This window comes from Pleurodeles waltl, chromosome 2_1 (assembly GCF_031143425.1).
Source record: "Pleurodeles waltl isolate 20211129_DDA chromosome 2_1, aPleWal1.hap1.20221129, whole genome shotgun sequence".
Taxonomy (NCBI): Eukaryota; Metazoa; Chordata; class Amphibia; order Caudata; family Salamandridae; genus Pleurodeles; species Pleurodeles waltl.
The window spans coordinates 631,701,499-631,720,715 of NC_090438.1; the positions used below are offsets into that span (position 1 = coordinate 631,701,499).

At 40.1% G+C, this 19,217-nt stretch overlaps 1 protein-coding gene across 7 annotated transcripts in view; it reads right to left on the reverse strand.

The window, feature by feature from the left end:
- Nucleotides 1–852: 852 nt before the first annotated feature.
- The window catches only part of GLI3 (GLI family zinc finger 3), a 380,984-nt gene continuing 362,619 nt past the window's right edge, over nucleotides 853–19,217 (reverse strand). For all 7 annotated transcript variants that reach the window (XM_069215944.1, XM_069215967.1, XM_069215953.1 and 4 more), the window contains 3 exons: nucleotides 18,885–19,166; nucleotides 7,890–8,217; nucleotides 853–5,569 (listed from right to left, as the gene is read on the reverse strand). In XM_069215944.1, coding sequence (XP_069072045.1) covers nucleotides 3,285–5,569; nucleotides 7,890–8,217; nucleotides 18,885–19,166 — 2,895 coding nt within the window. In that variant the 3' untranslated portion in view covers nucleotides 853–3,284. The remainder of the gene's footprint in view (nucleotides 5,570–7,889; nucleotides 8,218–18,884; nucleotides 19,167–19,217) is intronic.

The window sequence follows — 19,217 nt, forward strand, 5'->3', positions numbered from 1 at the left end:
TCATCATGTTTTGAGAAACAGGGGCATTTCTTCTAATAATTTAAAAAGGCCTGATTTAGAGTTTGGCAGATGGGTTATTCCATCACAAAGTAGCAGATATCCCATCTGCCTTATTACTAGTGCCATAGGATATACAATACACTTGTGATAAGGTGGACGGGATATCCGTCACAGGTGTGATGCAGTATCTCACTGGCCAAACTCTAAATCAGGTCCATTGTTTCTAATTGTAATGTGTATGCCATTTATGTTATTTCTATATCCACACTTTGATAATTGTTGGAACTCTGCTAAGCAACTTAAAACCTTATTTTGGGTTTCATACAGTGGTCATCAAAATATACTAATATATGAACCAAATTACTTTTTAGGGTACATTAGATAATTGTCTCAATAGTCTTAGTAAACATTATTTTGCTGTATTCTCTTTTGTTGTATACAGTTAACCATCTCCAAAAAAGTGTTAAACACTGATGTGTTTTGGCCATTGCGCAGGAAGAATATTTTATAGTTATGTACTATTATAAATATATGACATTAGAGGCATATATAGCCCTCCACCAGTAACTTTTTCATAAAGGTCTAAGATAATCAGATTTGGGAGTTCAAAAAAGAAGCATCTGATGACAAGCGAGTTGTCAATACAATGGCATGTTTAAACAGTGACCTTACCATTTAATTCACAGAGATAACAAAGGTGGAAAAGGTCTTTCACATCACAGGCCTTTTTTCCAGGATGCCGTGATCATAACATGTATCGAAAATAGTGCTATGAATTACAAGCGCTAAATGAAAAAACTATTGGTGAGTCAATCTTCAAAAAATATAAAGAAATACAGAAGAGAAAACATATTCAAGTACAAAGTTGTTTTTTTATTTGTCACTGTAAGAAACTTTTTTCTTTGTTAAAAAAAGAGCTGAGCCGTTCCAAAAGCCAGAGCACAATTCATATTTACACAGTGCTAAGAAGCCTTCAGATTAATCTAAGGCTTGAAACATCAGATCATAACTGCAAGTGTATCAAACAGACACTAAACCAGGTAAATTTTAAGCCTATCTCTACCAGACATAAATGTATTTACACATTAAAAAACAGGATTACAACAGTTTATAAAAAAAAAAAACTTTTTATAAAAGTGAAAAAACAATGATAATCGGTTTTCTATCATACAAGTTGGAAGAATATGCAACAATTACTTTTTCAAAGGAAGATATTCTACACTCATGAGGACATTAAAACACGAAATAAAAGGCTTACAAAATCCTTCTGGACAACAGTGGTGTGCTGTGTGCACAGAAATATCACTAACATTTGGCAAAATGCTTGGTCCCTCTTTAACAGAATCAACACAAAATAAGGCACATACTTACAATTTCTGAATTTGCTGATTGAGTTGTATGTGTAAAAGACGAACATAGTTCAACACACGGGTGCCTGACCTTAAAATGAATGCCTACAGGATGCTAAAAAACAAAATACAAATCATGCAATCTGACTGTTTGAACACTTTCATTATGCGTACCTGTTTATGACACTCTTTGGTGCGCAGGGAATGTCAAAATAATCCAAATCAGGTGATTCAAACATACAGAGAATGGATTCTCAGAATATTTTACTTTTTAACAGTACCTATTGTAAAATACTCTAAGATTCACAAGTGCCATACAATGATCAATCTTTGCTTTTGTTTCTTTAGATTGACTACAGAAAATTACATTTGATGTTGGGTATTTTGCTAAAAACTACTGAAACAATGCACTTTCTTTAGTCTTTTAAACGTATCTACTCAAGTGCAGAACCCGTGAGAAACAAAAACCTTTACAGCACTTATACTTTCCGTGAATGTTCTGTTACAATCATAAAAGATGGTACAGGTGCGTTGAAAAGTCTGACATCTCATGCTAAGATTAAAAAAACTGAGAAGAAGGTATCATTTTGCAACCCTTGATCTGCTACACAGCGATGAACAGCACATAATATACAAATGATTTCGGCCAATGTGTGGTCACACCACTATTGTGAAAATATAAGACATGTTGAGCAGCTAATGTGCACCATAAAGTACCATATCTCAACCAACTTTGCTTGAAGCCAGTGCTGTCAATATAAAAAGCAGCTCTGAAATGTAAAGAAAGCTAAATTTACTTGAAAATGTTTAATGCTTTTCCTAAGCTGTAGCCACATAGGGGCCAATTGAATTCAAGCCCTCTGAAAAACTATTGTGTAAGCAAAGAGATTTAAGATGATAATGCAATTATGTCTAAATGATTGCTTCTTGGTTGTGAACGTGGCTTAAAGGTGAAACAAATGTACCCTCAAAACAGGCCTGTGCCTTACACAAATGAAAAAACATGTTTAAAGCAGCACATTCTCTGGGGAAAATGTGTCAAGTATGCTATATCATTCTACAGTAAACTATAATAGGCTTGTAATGTTTCACAACCATTCCAAGCTCAGCAGACGTGCAATGATTATAGGTTTGTGGAGCAAGACTCCTCAACTTGTTTTACAACTTGGATCGTCCAGTGGAATACCCTCATGAGTAGTTACATGCACACACACAAACAAACACACAGGTCTCCGTACCACTGCCTCCCACACACATCAATGCACACAACAATAAAACAACAAATAATTGTTGGTGAAAAACATTTTCCTGATTCAAAAAATTATATATTTAGCACATTCTTGGTAACTTAAATGTGATGCCAATAATGACTTTGGAGTGCTTATGATGTCCCCTTGAGTTCAGACTTTGATTTCACCATGGGGCAGTATGAATGAGCATCATATTTGTTTGTGTTTTATTATATTATTCTGAAGTTATACTGAAAAGTGTATAGTGGGAAATTCTGCAATATCCAGCTCAACAGTAGCTGTGGAAATCATTACATTTCACCACTGATTAAAGTTTAAAACATATATAATGTAAATTGGGCTTGTATAAAAAATAATATATTCATCTTGACAGAAAATCACCAGTCATCTCAATCCTTTTTGTTCACATGCACATCAGATTTTTACATTGTTCTACAATACAAAATCAAGTATACTGACTTATAAACGGGGTGGAGAATAGGGGGTAACAATACTGATCAAAACAACTGAAATGGAAGACAGTTTCTCCCTAGAACACTTTAGGGTTTTGAGAGTCATTGTTCCATAAAAGGAACATACATGTAGCACACCCTATGCGGATGGGACCAGATTGCTAAAATACATCCGTTACTAAAAAATAACCAGTCTTTGTATCTCTTATTTTCTAGTCATTCTATTCAGATGTCTATTGCATAACAGCAAGAAACTTGCTTTCTTCTGCAAGAGAGGTCAGTAAAGAACTCATGTCCCCAATTGCCATGTTGGTTGTGCTGACAGGCATTATTGGGAATGTAAGAGACGCTCGTGGAGTAGTGAGGCGTGAAGAGTTGTGTGAGAGATTCAGGATAATACTTGGGCTCAGGGCTCCAGAGATTAAGCTGGCATTGTCCCCATCATCTAAGATTGAGTCGAAATCAATCTGAACCCCTAACAGACTGTTGCTGTCAATATTATCAACTGTGCTTGTCACTTGGTTGGCGCCCGGGGATAGAAGCTCAGATGAATTGGCAGTTTCCTGTAGGAGGCAGCTGGATTCTGTAGCAGGGACAGAACTGATTTTCACGACTTGCTCATTAGATTCTAATGTTTGGTCATACAACTGACCAGAGTAATTTGACATGTTAGCACAGGATTGTTGAAATTCACTTTGTGACTCCATTTTAACACTGTTTACCCTGCATGCTTGGTTTGTGTCATTGATATGTCCTTGCAGCGGCAGTACGTGATGCCTGAGCATGCTTTGTCGTCTGTTTCCCCCGTAGTTGATATTACCAAATGGTTGGTAACCTTTTGTGACCATCATTGCTGACGGATTTCCATTGTTATTGGCAGAGTTTTGCTGCTCTTCATAGGAAGTGGCGTGTGGCCCAAGATTAGCCTGCCCAGATACAGTTTGATTAGATCGATCAGCTTCATAAGCATGAATGCTTTCATTCCCTTGGTGGTTTGCAAGGTGCTCACTCAGAAAATAATCCTTTTCAATTGCATTTCTGGTCCGCAGTCCATTAACGTTGCCTGTTGGTTGTGAGTCCACAATTAAGGATGGTGAGAATGGCGTCTGCCCCGCATTCATCTGCAAACTACTGTTTTTTGGCTTCATCCTTTGCACACCTACATCACAGGTGCTAACCATAATTTCCTGCCTGTTCATGGTTTCACCATACTGCTGAGCTCTGTTTGGCTGCATACTGCTGAATGGGTTTCCAGAAGTGTTCATTGTCAAACCATAAGAGCTATTTTCAGTGTTATGCAAATAAGCATGCACAATTCCATTTCTTGACTGATTTTGCTGTTGAAGAATCATGTTGTTAAATAGCCCAAATGCACGGTTTTGCTGTACCATGGAACGCTGCTCATATTTACCTTTCAAGGGAGGCTTTTCTGCACTTCCTGAGCTAACCTCATTCCACTGAATTGGCAAATCATTTTTGTCTGGATCAGAGTTGAGGTGATTGGAGTCATGATAACGCTGACTTCCTTGATTGTTTGTTGCATTTCCCTGCTCAAAGGTGGTGTTGCAGCTCCCCATGGCTGTACCTTGTGGTTCTTTGTTTATTGAGACACTGACCTGCAAGTGCTCATGGGGGCTAATGTTCTGAGAGTTCAGATACTGAACAACATCATCTGGTAGGAAGTACTCATCTAAATTCCCATCAGCCTCCATGACCATTGCTTCTAGGGCCACATTCTCACTGATACTTGGTGGACAGGGAGAGAAATTATTGCGCATAAACCCACTCTCAGAGCGCGTATAATTCTGGAGACTTAAATTGCGCCTTTCTGAGAATGGAGGAACAGCAGTAGGATTGACATTGTTCAGGCTGTTGAAACGCTGTACTCCAGTAGAGGAAAGGTTATTAGAAACCATTCTCACTGGATCACTGGCTCTTCGTGTCACATTCCCATGCATATCTTGAGGTAAAATATGCCGTCGTCCATAACTGTTGGCCCCACCATCACTAGACCTTCTAGGAATATTCCCTGAAGAAAGTGTTAACCCTGAATCTCTGTTGTCACTCAAAAGTGCCATTCGTGTTTTCAGGCTCATTCTCTCCATGTTTGGCAGTGGTGTCGGTGGTGGGCCCCCAGTCGCCGCAGCATACTTAGCTTTCAGTCGGTACTGCTGAGCTGGTGTGAGGCTCAGGAAACTTGGTAGACCATCATACTGGCTTGTGTCACTCGATCTTCTGGAGGCATCCGTGGAGATTGGGTCGTAGGAATCTGTAACACTTAAATTGTGGGGCCTTCCCTCTACCTGAGAAGCATCACTTGACCGCCGGCTTGAAAAACATGGTGAAATACCAGAGGACCTTCGACTACTTAAGTATGCTGAACTGATGGTGCTCGTGTTGCTGTCCCGCCTGTTGTTCAGCATGTTTAACACTGTGATATCAGTGCTTGAAAAGTCATTTTTGCTCGGAAGAATAGTCATGGATCCTCCTGAACTGCAGTTGTTGTTTGACTGGAAACCTGAAGCAAAACACAAAGATAGATAGTTAGTCTACTTTACATATTTGGCACAGTTTATAAAAATAACAAATACATTCAAAAAAGAAAAACTCCCATAAATATTTTCGGAAAAACACTAGTAAATATATGTCAAACTCAATTCAATAATTTAATTGTATTTTGGGCGTAAGCATTAAAAGTAGACATTAAAAAAGGTAGATTAAAGGCAAACCATGTCACATGGTCCGGTGGTGACATAATAAATCATGAAATCAAATGATGTGCTAATCAGCAGTTCCCAGTGCTAACATGTAGATCCAAAACACACACTCCCTTTATAATATCTAGTAATTCATCTACGAAACGTACAGCATTTCATATGCTGAAATTGTATAATACATGGGAAAAAACACATACCAAAAATGTTGCTGATTTTGAAACATTGTTGGATTGTAAAAACACGATTTTCCATTTTAAAGAAAAACATTAGTAGTTTGTGCGCACTGTAGGATCGCTGTACATGATGTTTGTAGCAATACAGTATCAGTTCTCATATTTTTTGTGCAGAAAAGAAGCGGATGAAAGGAGATAATAAGCCACACTTTCATTAACATTGTTTGCGCCCCCCACATTCCAAGCTCCCTTTTCAGGTGCTGCTTTAAAATCTATAACTAGAGCAGCACAAGAACAGATTATAAAAATAAAGCCCTTCTAATTCTGTGATGTATTCCTCACCTCTTTTATGCAGCATAAATGTGTAAGAACTCCTAAGGAAGAACTGATTGTTGTAATGGTTTTGAACATGAATTATGCACCATAGGTCCAGGAGTGTTGGTTTTGCTATCTGCAATGCTGCTTGTAACAATTGTATGCACTTTATTTTGATAATCCATTCTTGTGCTGCTACGGGTATAGATTTTAAAACAGTTCTATTTATGTGACGTATTGCTTGCCTCTTTTATGAATTTATTTAAAATTAAATGAAGACATGTGACTCAGAAAAATCAGTACAATACAATGTCCACCACAGAAATAGATTTCCCCGATATTTTAACTGTGTGATTGTTTAAAGTATTGCCATAGGCCTGATTAAGAATTTGGAGGACAGGGTAATGTTTTTAGGGCAACAAGTTAAATCACTTCATCATCCTGATGGAAGTTTTGTCCCCAAAATCTAGAGATGTCTGCCGGCCCCACAGATATCTGTTAACATTGGCAGGAAGCACAGTCATGGTATTTCATGTCAATGTTGTATAAGGTTGATGGACGGCTTCAACACACAAGATGGTTGTCCATCAAACCTTTGCACAGTTTTATTTTTTCAGAAACAAACTCTGTGAGTGGGACTGACAGCCACACCATGGAAGTTTTCCTTACATGGCGTGGGAGTCTTTCCTTTTTTCTTTTTACTTTCCCTCACTGCTAAGTTTTACATGGCGGTAATGGGCAAAAATAAGCCACCTGACCCCCTACTCTTAAGTGGGCAGATGGTTTGATGGCTAACCTTCAATTGCCCACAATCAGTGAGGAACAGTGGAACACATGCAACATGTTGTCAATGACAGCTGTAGTAGGCTCCATCGTTGACATATTGTCATGTGCCCACCTCTAAATCAGGTTAGGTGGACAGTGAGTATGGCAGAGGGTACACTGTGTAAAAGCAACAGAGTACCCTTTCTCCCAAACGCTAAATCAGCCCCTTAATTTCCCACATATCTAAGAGCAATTTTCTTTGGATACATCATTCTATATAATTTCCTTTCATTTTACCAAGTGAAAATGGAGTCTAAAGCTGAGGCAGATATACCCATTCTCTTATTTTATTGTGTAAGAAGCAAAACTGAAGAAATCTGGATTTGACTGCTTTTTGCGTGGTGCGTACCTTTTGCACACAATGTGCTAACCTCAAGATCACACACTTTAGTTCTGATCACAGAATAGTTGATATTACTTTTGTCCAGGTCTGGGCAAGTTGAATGGATTAGATGTGCTTCACACCAAGGCATTAAGGCATGCAAGATCTTTCAAGGGTCTCCCATAAGTCTTCTGAATATGTATGTTAATAATAGTGAGAAAGACTAACCATAAAAAAGTTGCTTTCATATTGGATTTTCCATGTTTAACAGAATTTATTTATTTTACTCAAACTTTTTATTCCAGTAAGTAGACCACCTCACATTACATGATAGAAAACTAAGGTCTAGACACTACCGGAAAGATGTTGCACACACTACTTTTAGCAATTTAGAGGTAGTTATCACGTGTGCTAAATGAAACAGGTGAAAAGAAAACAATTAGTTTGACATTTAGAAATACATATCTAACCAATTCATGGCCTTACCATTTCCAATGATGAGCGGTAGGTTTGGGGCTCTGGAAGGTGGAATGGGGTTTAGTCTTGGCAGCATTCCATTAACTTGTTTTAACTTTTCTACTTTAACTTGCTCCATCCATTTGGTCCCTGTCATAATCCTCCTGGATTGTAAACCGAGTGCTGAATTTGCTGTGGAAATGGTAGAGTCCATGATTGGGGTTTCATCAATGGCACTGAGGTCTCCTACACTATCTCCACTGCTCAGAGTAAGCTCGATCCCACTGTTGGAATAGTTGCTGAAGGGGGACTGTTCGCTGCTGCATGAAGACTTACCACCAGGGCTTGGCTGAGATGTCTGTTGTAGGAATAAAGAGAACAAGATGTAAGACTGGTCCACAAACAAGTTCAAGACCATCAGCAAATCAAGGGATAAGTAATAATTTATTGTAATAAAAAGAACCCATTTGACCACTACTTCGACTACTTACAGGATACACTTGGTTTCTTTTCATTTCTAATCCTGAACATGGACAGGGGAGGTAACTCATCAGAAAACAGAGTGACATTGGTGGCTATGCTCTATTACAATAGGACAAACATCAACAGTTGCAATTAAGAAGAATACAGAAACAAATTGTTTGTGTGATTCTTTCACAAATTCCGCCAGCCTTTAGAAAAAACACATGCTCTAGTTAGCTGGTGAATAAAGTCATACTGTTAGGATGATATGTTCACACACTATATTCAGCACTAGTTTGAGTATGCATGTGGCTTTTTGTGTATTTGTGATTGTGTGTGCATATGTATACATTGGCTGATTTAGTAGTAGTGGCTTAGTGACATTGGCGCTGATTGTAGGGTGGCAAGAGTGCTGCAGCACCCAATAAATAACCATACTGGAGTTTAGAAGGTGATGAACAATACAGATGATTTTTAAATTCGTTTTTATCTTGTCCCACTTGCAGTGCTTTAAAGTCAGCTATTCAGTGTTAGGCACTGTTTTCTGACAAATTGCTGCTTATTATTTTAGCATGGAGATTGGTGTTTACGTTATCTAACTGTAAAGTGAGAGAATTTTATAAAGTGAACTATGTGTCAATATTGCTGGTGTACATGGAGTTTGAAAGGAAAGGTTGTAGGATGTCATTATTTTTCTAGCATACAACAAAATTTAAATACCTGTATTGAAAAAGTAAGGAGTTCATAAAGGAGGCATGTTTTTGTAATACCGAAGGGTGATGGAAATAAAGAGTTTACAGGATGACAAAAAAACAATACACTTTACTTTGTGATATGTATATGATAAGTATTCAGTTAGTCTTGAATTCCTCACATTATTCTTTGTGCGCTATATCGATTTTCAGTAAGTGTAGATCTGTGAAAATGTAGTTTCCCTGTTAATAGAAAGTGAGCTGTCTGTAAATGACAGTGCGCTACCACACCATGGTTTAGTAACACATCTGTGACTGTATTCTCCAAAAAGCACCAACAGCTACACACTACACCCTTACCACTCTCTTTCTGAATATATTTCCTGCACTTGGTCTTTGAGTGATGCTTGGATTTTTCACAATACCTATGACTTTAAAGAGTTATGGCAGCACTCCCACTCTGAAAATTGTTCCAGGGCCACTGTTTTAAGCTTACATGACACTCCTAATAGGAAATGCCTTTTGTAAAATATTAATAAGAATAGAACGGTTTCATGAATCTGAACCACAGCTTAATATGGCCACATTTGCTTGATCCTGAAATGTTTAATGAGGATTGGCAATTAAATTTTGTGCTTCATTCTTGAAAGTGTGACAGTGAAATGGGAAAAATTAAGGAGGTCATTACGACCCCGGCGGTTGGTGTAATAGTGGAGGTATTACCACCAACAGGATGACGGTACATACCTCTACTATTATGACATTGGCGGTTTGGCCAAAGCCAAATCGCCAAGTTAACACACCGACCGCCACAGCGGTAATGACCGCCAGGGTGGAGACTACAGTCTCCAGCCCGGTGGCCGTCACTAGGCCACCCATGGCATTTTGACCCCACCCACCGCCATGGTTTCTGTGGTTTCTGTACCACCACGGAAACCATGGTGATAGGCACTATCAGTGCCAGGGAATTCCTTCCTTGGTACTGATAGGGGTCTCCCCCCTTCCTCTCCCCAGACACCCCCACCCTACCCCTCCCACACCCCCACATATACACACACATACATACACACCCATACACACACGCATACACACATCACCCACGCATGCATACATTCATTCATTCACATGCACAGCAACACTCACGAACATACATCCAGGCACACACGCAATCACACGACACAACATGCATGTACACGCACATCCACTCATGCACACACGCATGCACGCATTCACACCCAACACTCCCCATTCCCCTCTCCTACCAGAGGAACCCCTTACCTGCTTGCATGGGGTCCTGTAGCAGGAGACAGGACGCGGCGCTGCTGCAAGCAGCAGCGCCTGCCAGCAAAACACCGCTAGGCCATATCAGGGAGCATGATACGGTAGGCAGTGTTTTGCTGGCGTGCCGAAGGCATGCCAGTGTGAGTCAACTGGGATCTGAACAGTCAGAGAGCAGGAGCTTGGCCTTGTGGAACTCTTTCATCTATTTTGTAGTGGCAGACAGCATGGAAACTAGGAATGTACCGGAACAAGTTACAGGATTGGCTCCAACATCGATCGATTTTGGATTTCAGATCGAGAAGTATGGGGTCACTCTGTTCTGCCTCAGGAAAGTGAGAGTGGTGGGAAGGGGCCCAGGCAGATATCCATCAGGGGATATCACCTAAAAAGTCAATGTGACTCCCTTTGTACTTGTAGAGTGTGGCAAGAAGAGAGAGTGTTTGGCTTTAGTATAGCAGGTTCCAATGCATTTAACTATCCAACTGACACTCCAGCTTTAGAGTTGACTTATGGAGCTTGTGGAAGGCTATAATCAGTTTATTGGACTTTCTAAATGGTTTAGTTCTATCACTATAATACATGAGCACCATATGACAGTGGTTTCCACCCTTCTGACTTCTCTGGACCCCCACTTTATCATTACTGGAACCCGGGGACCCCCACTAAATCATTATTTGAATCCAAGGACACCTCCACTGAGGCATTACTGAAAGCTGGGGACGTAATCTGTTAATATTATTTAATTTTCTAAGCAGTCGCTGACCCCATGAGGAGGCTTCGCAGAACCCCATGAGTCCCCAGACGACAGGTTGGGAACCACTGCCCTATGACATCCAACGTGTGAAGTGCCCTTTACACTACAGGCTCTGGTTGTGGGAAAGTGGGTAGCTCAATAGTTTAGCTAATGCGAAACTATAAGACAATCTCATGCAAAAATGGCACAACCCTGTCTTAATGAACCTGAATGAATGGTTGCTATTTTAAGAGCTTGGACTGCTACTAGGAAGGCCATCTTCCAAAACAAAAACTGTAAGTTATACAAATGCAGAGGCTTGAAAGGAGGGCCCGTAATTCGTGTGAGGACCACATTAAGGTTCCAGATAGTGCAGGATGTGTGTTTGATATAATTCCCCTTTTTAGAACTTCTATGAAAGCTTTAATTACATGGGCCTTCATAATAGATGAATGCTGCCTTTTTTTAAGGTATGCTGCAACTGCAATTAAGTATAGGTGTATGGAAGTGTAAGTGAAGCCTGCCTTGTAAAGAAGTAAAATGTAGGAAATAAGCTTCTGCACAGAGACAGTAAATGGATCTAATTCTTCCACTTAGCAGCATAGCAGGAGCAAGTAGCGGGTTTTCTGGTCTCCCATAGAATAGCAATGCATTTCTGTGGGAAGTTAAGGGAGCCAAATTCTAGGAATTAAGGTCCAGATAGAGCAACTGAGAAGTTTGAGATTTGGGTCTCTGAGCTGCCCTTGATGCTGAGTGAGAAGGTACGGACTGACTGGTAGGTGCTATAAGGATACGTGTCTTGGACACTTGGCTCACTTTATGACCACAGACTGGATGAGGGGAGAAGGTGGAAAAGCATGAATTAATATTTCTGACCATTTCACCACAGTGCCAGTAGAATGTGGATACTTGGTAGTGAAGCATTAGCGTGCTGCAGTTTCACAGGTCACAAACAGGTCTTTTGAGTTTAGAAATACCTTTGGTGGACTTGCAGATGGAGTTCCCACTCGTGGACCTGTTGATGCATCCTGAGCAGGTCTAAAAATCATTCTCCACCCCAAAGTGGGGCTTCACTAATTGAAGAATGTTGTTTTGAGTTGCCGAATGCCAAATCTTCTATGCCAGTTGAGAAAGCTTGGATAGTGCCCTCAATCCCCATTTCTGGATTTGGAACAAAGTAGTCATGTTGTCTGTTTTTGTAAGTCTTGTTTTCCCCTTAGAAGTGGGAGAAAGGCTTTGAGGGCTAGTCCCATGGCTAAAAGCTCCAGGTAGTTGATGTGACGGTCCTGGTGCTGAGGAGTCCAGGTGGCTTATATTGTCATCTGATAGAGGTAATCTCCATATCAAATGAGAGGGGCCACAGTAGTGATGGTCACCCAAAGTAAGAGGTCAGGGAGGAGCCTCCTGAGCAACAAATTGTTGCTTTACCACTAAAATAGAGAATTCTGAACCCTGGTCATTACAACAATTGATCCTTCCATTGCCTTTGACTTGTGTCTACTGCAGTGAGGGGACATTCTTGCAATTTGCGTATGTGTAACCTGACATGTGGTTCAGTCGCTACACACAAAAGTCATCATTCCCAACAGGTTCATTACAGTGTGGATAGTAATGGGACTGTGTATCTGAAAAAGAGGCAACAGCTGTTGAATACCAGTATCCCCTATTGGTTGCGGTAGTTAACTTTGCCTGTTTCCACATTTTTTGCTGCTCTCATTATGACTGTAATTAATTACTAGCAAGTTGTGCCATGATTCATTTGGAGACTGCACTTAGAATAACATTTCAACATATAAGTAAGCCATGGGAACAGGAACACAAATTGTATCTAACACTATAAATAGGTGATAAAAAAACTAGTACAAAAAAACAGATTTTCTTTAAATGGAATAACTGTAGCTCTTGATAGGTGAAACACAGTTCTCCCATATTTTGTGAAGCCCTGGAGAACCCCTGCATCAACAGGTACTAAAGCATGGCTACTCTACGTGAATCTTCAGTTCATAATAAGCAGGGTACAATAGTCTTTCGTACTGTTCCTGTTTCTCAAAGCATACTCATAGCCAATAGCATATTTAAGTGCAGACATTTGTGAAATGAATTTCTGCCTAACTCAGTGTTTAGCACATGTTTTTGGAAACAGAGATCTCTGGACTGCTGTCTGATTGTGATACAAACCTGGAGCAAACGTATTTCCATGGACAACATACTTTTTGGGTATTCTGTGGTACAATATGTGAAAGGAGAAGGCATATTCAGTGTAGGCTCTGGATTCATGCCACAAAGACGACAATCACAATTGCTATTAACTGACAACATGATGGGCAGTCAAATTAGAAAGACCATGGAGTTACTGAACTCAGTCTGACATGCAAAGCAGAAGGGCAAAGTATAATCAGTTAAGCAGTACTTCTAATATTGACCTTTTGCTAAAAATACTTCCTCTCACTCGTTCTGTAAATTTCTGAAAGGATGTCACATGGGCATTGCAAAGATTGTGTTTATGAACATTCAGATGTGTCATCAATGGATTTCTTTTTGAGTGCAGTGAAGAAACATATCAAGTGGTGAAATGTCAAGACGAAATGTTGGAAAATGAAATATGAGATTCATATCAAAATGTGACAGGATGGCTTCTGTGGAAATACTTTAAACATCCCTCACCTTATTACCCACTGTCCTTAGGAAGTTACCGCAAGACATTTATTGAAATTAGAAAGAAGAAAGACCAGATTAGTTAAAAGAAAAATATTATTTTTATAAATCCTCGACAAACTGAAGGAAAATCACTAACAATATTATAATGTGCACACATTCTTGTAAACGGAATTGTTAATCAGTGAAGTGCTAAAATGTCAGATTGTATTGTCTTAAAAAATATTATCATAAACACAGTGTTGTGCTATCACAAGTCCCAGTGTTTGACCATGATGCTTGGTACCACACTGTAAGTTCTAGATATTCAACAATTTAGTTAGGAGCGCTCTGTCTGCATTATGCCTGAATTAGTAAAAGGCTCTCTGGAAGATGCCAAATATAGCGAATAGGAACAATAAGATAATGACTTTGCACTTGTACTTCTTTTATGTTAGAGGCACATATTACAACAGCACTCACAGATAGTAAGAATGAGTGTAGTGATGTTGGTAAAAGTACACAACAAACATTTAGGGCATGTTGCCCCAGAACAATATGGAAATAACTTTGAGACCACCTAGAGAGAGTAAGCTGCTGCTAAGAATAAAAAGCACAGTGATAGTGCTAATCATTTCAATATTTTCCAAAGCATACAGGAGCTACAATCAATGTGAGGCATAATAGCAATCAATTGTAAAGTAAATATTATTAAAAATTTGTGAAGGGTCTCTGGTAAACTAAGCTTGTTGAACATCAACTACAACTTCTACATCGCCAAGATACCCTTGGGTGAACAGCACTTTATAACTACAACTTGCTTCCATATCTACAAGCCCACTATTATTATGGTCACAAACGCCTCTAAGCCAGATGTATGACCTTTTGTTTTGTGACTCGCAATTTGTGATCTATTTGGGCATTGCAAAATGTGATTTGCAAAACAAAATGTACAAGTACACTATTTGCGATTCCCTATGGAGTCAGAAATTACCTTCCTCATCAATATTCATGAGGTAGGTCACAATTTGTGACCCCCATGGAAATGGCCGCACACACAGGGATGGAGGCCTGCTGGGGACAGCAGACCAGCAAGACTGTGACTGCTTTCTAAATCAAGCAGTTCTTTAGATTGAGCTTAAGTGTACGACCTCTTGTATACCTTTCAGTATAATTCTTCTGTGGGCTTCCAGCTATTTCATTTGTTAGTTTCAGTGGCATTTAAAATTCCTTGCTTGCTAGTGGTCAATCATGCCTTATTGTCCCTCCTTCTTCTGTATGGGAGCAAGGATCAACTACTGTATAATTACGCTCTGTCCTGTTTATCTGGACTGCAGGGGACTTTTTTTTTTTACTTTGTGGCCTTCTCCTGTCCAGGGAAGCTTCCCTTTTTATTTGCAGAGCATTCTTCTCTGAGCTTAGCTGTAACCAAGGCTATAAATCAGACTTTGTAGGCTCTCTACACCTTCTCTCAGCTGCCTGCCTCCCGCTCTTCCATGGCTTGGATTTTCTTTACCAAGTGTGCCTGCCTGTGTCCTGAGGGCAAGGGCAGAGGATTGCTTGTGAATGCTTATAGCCTAGGTACCCAGCTCTAACAGGGCACGTCAAACCATAGAGCAGTGGTCTCCAAACTTTTTAATGCTGCGCCCCCCCCCAGTTGGAAAATAAAAATCCTTCGGCCCCCCTCCGAAATTTTCACAATTATTTTATAAGGATGGCAATGTTTAAATATGTCTAAGCCTATTTAAACATTGCAGTTAAGTACTGTTACCTTTCTTAAAATGCAATAACATGCTTCTGCTTAAAACAAAGACCTGTTTTCTGTATAATGCTTCTTTTGGCCAGAGTCTTGCGCCCCCGCCTTTCCCCCAGTTTGAAGACCTCTGCCTTAGAGACAGTGCCCACTTCTGCTCCATATTGGGATCCCACTAGCAGCTCCATCAGTTCACCTTTGTGTACACATACTCCAAGCCCTCGGCAGTGCCAGGAACCCCACACATGCTGTCTGTCAGAGCACCTCAGTTCTTGCAGTCAGTATACTCTGCTGTTCAAGTAATGGTACCTCAGGCGCAGCTCCATCAGTGTACTACAGTTCACACATTCCAAGCCCTCATCCATGCCCGTGCCAGAACCTCACACATGCTATATACCAGAGCACCTCAGTTCTTACAGTCAGTCAGTCAGTTCCTGTACTAGGACCTCAGGCACAGCTCCATCAGTGCACCTCAGTTCTACCCCGGCAAAGTCACTTTCTTTCCTATACTGGGACCCCACACACATACAGTTCCATGAGAGCAGCTCAATTCTAATACTCAGCCTCACTGTCGGGCAATTACTGAAAACAAAAGAGCAAAACACAGCTCAGCCATTGCACCTCAAACCTAACATCTAACGCCACTGTTGATGGGAACCATCACATCTCTGCCAAAATCCATCAATTCTAACATTTGGTGCACGTTTGTTCTCAGTACTAAGGCTCACACATGTCTTTCAGGACTCCTTGCTTCTGTGGTTCAGAGGCAATGCCACTTCCATACTGGGCCCCACTTGCACCTCCATGCTAACACTGAGCAACACTGGCACACAAATAATAGGTTCCACACATAGCTCCATTAACATGCCTCAGTTTTTTTGTGTGCCCATTAATATTCCAGTACTGCAGCCCACATACAACTGTCAGTGCAGCTCAACCCTAACCTGCAGTGACCCATTATTCCAATACCAGGAATTACACGGTGCTCCATTTCTCATTCCTCCCCTGCTGTCTTTCTGTTATTCCAGCACTGGGACAGGACACAGCTCTGTCTATACCCCCAATCCTGATCTGAAGTGCCCAAATATTGCTGCATTGGGGTTCACATACAACTCTGCGAATGTACCTCCTGCTGTTCTGCAGTGCCCCCTGCTGTTCCACACTGTGACTTCTGTTTAAGGACATGGGGGAGCCAACCAAATCTATTCTTAGCTGACACCTTTATTTGGGAGGGTCTGTTTCACCTATCTCAATCCGTTCTTTCCTTAACTCTGTTTCCTCTCAATGTTTTCTTTCTCCCACACTTTTCTCTTTCTTAAAATCCACACATTAACAGTTGTGCTCTTTCTTTCAACTGTTTATTTCTACTCCTCTCCCTTTTTTTATTTTCCCTATTCCTCTTGCTACCTTTTCTTTCAAACTCGCAAAAACGTGGTTATTCCTTTCCTTGTTTCATTCCTCTCTCTTTTCCTCATTTGGTCTTCATTTTTCAAAAAATTTTCTCTTCCCTTAACTGTTTCTTTGTCTTTTTTATTTGCTCTTTCCTTTAACTCAGTATGCGTCCTTTCACTTGTTGTTAATGATCTTTCTTCTTTCCTTTGGTGTTTTTCTCATCTTTATCTGTCAATTCAAGTTTTACAATAAATCCCTCTTTCTCCTGTCTATATGTGGAAGCCACGTGTTACTTGTCGGTACCCGAATTGTCAAAGTGGTTTTCCCAATCTGTGTCTGTGGGAAATGTGTCAGTGCATACATGTCCTGGTTCTTTCGCTGCTTGTTTCTCTCACCCGCTCTCTGTTTTCTCTAATGTTAATTTTTCTCTTTCTTTTCACACTTCTTTAATTATTTTTTCCTCTTTATCTTTCGTTTGCTAGCTTGTTTCCCTTTTTTCTTTTGTCTCACCCTTTGGCTCTATTTCTTCTCTTAGCTGTGTTTTAATTTTCTCGTTCTTTCTTTCCCTTCTTTCTTTTATTTCTTTGCGACCCTCCTCTCTTTCTTCCTTTTGCCTGCTGTATTCCTTTTGCTTCTCTTTTTCTGCCCCATCCACTTTCTCTCCTGAGGCTTAGTTATCAATGAAGCAACAGGTGCAGTGGCACCGGGGGCACGAGACCTATGAACCTCACTCAACTCTAATTACTGCCGTATTTTCCTATCAAAATTTTCGACAACCATTTTCATGTTTTATGCTAAGGCCCATGACACTGTTACTACGTCACTTGCCCTCTCCATCTTTAATCCCCACTCCCTCTTTCTTTTCACCCTCCAATCCGTCCCAAATGATATTTTTGTTATTTCTGTTAAAGGTTTATATGATAATTGTATATGTTTTAAGATTGAGGAAGAAGGTAAATGGAAGTGCTTTAGTTAAATGCTGGGCCACTGGAATTATATGGCAGGAAAAGACAAAATTATGAGGCAGGGTTGACCAGTTTATGTGGCAAAAAAAGTCCAGTTTTGAAGTTACAATGCCAATAGGTCCAACTCAAGAACATGCGACACCTATTGTGTCGCAAATGCTTGTTTTTAAATGCAGCCTGTTTTCCTTAAAGGAAAACTGAGGCATTTCAAACAAAAAAATGAAGTTTTCTTTTCATTTTCTCAGAGTACGCAGTGGTCCGTGGGACCACTACCTGCTATCAAAAAATATTTGTGCTTCTATTCACAAAGGGGAAGGGGTCCCTTGGGGACCCATTCCCATTTGCAAATGGGATAACACCAATTTGAAATTGGTGTTAGCCGCAACTGTTTTGCAACCACATTCACATGAGCAAAACAATCATACATACCATTCAGATTTGGTATTAGGAAGGGATGCCTGAACACAACCCTTCCTACTTCTGAATTGCAAAACCCTAATTGTGATTCGGTAACAAGTTACCGAATCGCAATTTGAGCTTTGGACATCCCAAGAAACATTTTTCTACTCCCAAACGGGCTGATTCTGTGAATTGGCCCGGTTGTGACTAGAAAAATGCTTTGTACACGTGGCCCTCTGTCTCATCTCAAATATTATTGACAGTCAATATAATGCAGTTAACACAACTGTTTGTTTTGCATGGGTTTATACTTGATGACACTGTTATAAACAGTGGATATGTAGTTTGTAAATCTTTTTCATTCTATAACTTATTAATTTACTCAAGGGCCCAGCTTTTCTGACTTTTTTTGTTATTTCAACTCAGACATTGCTGTTAATTTATAACCATAATATTATCATAGACCAATATTAGCTCATGTATAACACTAAGAAGTGTAATGAACTTAGGAATGACAGGGTTTAGGGAATCTAAAAGCATACTAATTGTAATTATTTTATACATTGAATTGGGTTAGCTGTTGCATGTTAGAGCATTTCACAGTTCATACATTGGTATCTCTGCTTGACTTAGTATCATAGCTTTTGGTAAAGGTTACTTGTGTCTCAAGTTAAATATTAAACATATTGACACCCAAGGAAAAATGCTGCTTACCATTGGCTTTTCAGTCTTGACAGACTTCACCTGGAGGCATTCTTCACGTTTTGAGGTAGAGTTGCTGAGGTCCCGTTGATCACCAAGTGCACTGTGCCCTGGTGAGCGTGAGTGTGAATGACTTCCAGATTCCCTTGGGGGAGGAGGTCTTGGGTGGAGATCCCCACGTTGCTTCTTGGTCACATGTGCCTCGGGTCCATGTACTGTCTTCACATGCTTGCGGAGGGAGCTGGGATCTGTGTAACGTTTTGTGCAGCCTGGTATTTTGCAAACATAAGGTTTCTACCAAAATATAAACAAATGTTATTTTGTTTAGATTTTACTTAAAAATCT